Consider the following 2502-nt stretch of genomic DNA (forward strand, 5'->3'; position numbering starts at 1 on the left):
GTGTGTGTGTGTGTGTGTGTGTGTGTGTGTGTGTGTACACACATATATCTATACATAACAAAAAAGTAAAAAAAAGATTACTTTTCGAAAGACACGTCATTAGCATTCACTTCGTATGCCTTACTCTCTATCATAAATATTTTTGGCTTTATTATACAGTATCTTAAAGATACATTTTATCACAATCCAGCAAATCGGTTCAAAAATGAAACCCTAACTAAAACTCCAATTACTTGACAATAAAATAAGAAGAAAATACAAACACAATAATTAAAGTTGATTTTTCTCTTTCCACACCAAATCAAAGATTACAGAATTAATTTTTTTCTTTGCTTGAAAGTTGGCAAGCTGCTGTGACAATATTGCATTAAATTCAGTGCCAAAAAAAGAAAAGAAACCATAAAACTACTTTGCATTTATAGTATTACATCTAGGGCCAAATTAAATGTCAACAAGGGCCAGATTAGGCCCACAGGTCTTGAGTTTAACCAGTGGTGGGATGTAACTAAGTACAAGCACTTTGTTGCTGTACTTAAATATATTTATCATGTATCTGTACTTTACTTAAGTAGATTTCATCATGGGTACTTTTTACTTTTACTCCACTACATTTTACATAAAGTATCTGTACTTTCTACTCCACTACATTTCAGTAATGCGTTGAATTACAAATTACATTCATGTCATGTTGCATTACCTTTTTTTTGTTCATTTGTTTGTTTGTTTAGTTTGAAAGTAATCAGTAGCGAGAGGGGAATTTCTGTAATTGGTCCATTGAAGCAATGCAAAGCAGGAAAGTATCATTAGACCCTCCTTCAAAAAAAAGGGAATACATTAAGCAAGTACTTTTACTTTTAATACTTAACTATTTTTAAAAGCAAGTACTTACAGTACTTACTTTTACTCAAGTAAAAATGTTGATGTGGTACTTTTACTTTTTACTAGAGTACATTTTTGTCTGTTTATAGTACTTTCTCCACCACTGAGTTTAACACAAGTGAGCTAGAGCTATTGCAAGGTAAGGGGTCAGCTGAGACCCGTGTTCCTCAAATCCTGGTCATTCTTTTCTCCAACGGACCAGAGCCAGGTGGTTCAGCACCTCTAGCCTCTGGAGAAGTTTACAGATGGTGCCTGCCCAATGCCCAACTACAGAGAAAATCATAGATTAATCTGCTTGTGAAGGAAACAATTGCCAACTTCCAAAATCTTACAACTCTTTGTTCATAGTTGTTATGATTTAGTCATTGTGTGCTTTCTGGATTTAGCCCTCTTTATATTTTCTCTTGAAAGAGGGTCATTTCTCACACATGTCAGAAAACAGAACCTGAAGCTTTAAACTCAAAACTTGAGTTTGCTTTTTTTTTTCAGGATGGAATAAGACTTTTATGTCTCTGGATGCCTCGGAGGAACATGAGGGCTACTCCAGCACTGATGACCCTCTTAACTCTGACCCAGAAGATGAAAGTATCAAGAAGCTGGTGAGACTCTGTGCCAAACATCTGCTTTGTAATCATAATCTCTGTGAGGAGAATGTGTCAATGAGTTTGTTTTTGCTTCTTTGTGATTTTTCTTCAAACTTAACTCTTTTTGTTGTTTTTTTATATCACTTAGGTTTTGTAGTGATTTTTCTAGGTCTCAGTTATCTTATTATTTACAGCTATTTACAATTTTGTAAGGTTGCAAATGTTTCTATTTTATAAACAGTGTGCTGGTAAATACACTGTGACGGCTGACCACGAAATGGGAGGTGATCAAGAGCTCTCGGTGAAGGGTGGAGACACAGTGCAGCTGGTGAAGGAGGGAGAAGATGGACAGTGGTGAGAAGACTTTCTTGTTTCCTGCATGTCTTACAGCAACACTTTGTTATGGGTTTTCTTAGGGTCCACAAAATGATTAAAACTTAAAAGCTCACAATTTTAAACATATTAGGGCCTGAGCACTGTGGAACAGCAGAAGGCCCTATTGTTTTTGACCTAATTATTATTATTTTTCTGCCAATCTGAGGCTTTTTTCCACCACATTCTGAGTGTGTGCTGAGCATGGTGAAACTTGACCGTTACATAGAACTAGCATAAATATGGGGAAGCACAAAGCCCCAGAGCTAAATTGGCTCTCTAGCACTCTCTAAATCTTAGCCCCTCTTGTAACTTAAACATACTCATGAAATTTGGTACATATAGGTACATCAGTCCAGTACTGACAAAAAAGTCTCTTGGCACCATATTCTAAAACCTACAGGAAGTCTGCCATTTTGAAAAAAAAAAAGACAAATTTTGGCAATTCTCATGTTTCTGAAATGTGAAGAGTACATCTGAAATATCTGAAATCCTGTCCTGAAACCTGTCTGGTTTCTCACTGCAATTCTCCAAGTCAACAGGATGTGATCCAGTCATGTAATTTAACCTCCATCTTTATGTGTGGGGTTAATTCTCTGAGACTCTGTTACGAATTTTGTATTGACACAATTTGTAACTTGAAGTAGAGACTTGAAGTAGAGACTTG

General features: G+C 35.9%; 1 protein-coding gene across 1 annotated transcript in view; it reads left to right on the forward strand.

Moving 5' to 3' along the window:
* The window catches only part of mcf2lb (mcf.2 cell line derived transforming sequence-like b), a gene marked incomplete in the record, with an annotated part of 40740 nt that overhangs the window by 35259 nt on the left and 2979 nt on the right, over window positions 1–2502 (forward strand). Inside the window, 2 exon segments of the mRNA XM_014011691.1 lie at window positions 1369–1478; window positions 1705–1817. Of these exon segments, the coding sequence (XP_013867145.1) occupies window positions 1369–1478; window positions 1705–1817 (223 nt within the window).

The sequence above is a fragment of the Austrofundulus limnaeus genome, unplaced genomic scaffold (assembly GCF_001266775.1).
Source record: "Austrofundulus limnaeus strain Quisiro unplaced genomic scaffold, Austrofundulus_limnaeus-1.0 Scaffold83, whole genome shotgun sequence".
In the NCBI taxonomy this organism is placed as follows: domain Eukaryota; kingdom Metazoa; phylum Chordata; class Actinopteri; order Cyprinodontiformes; family Rivulidae; genus Austrofundulus; species Austrofundulus limnaeus.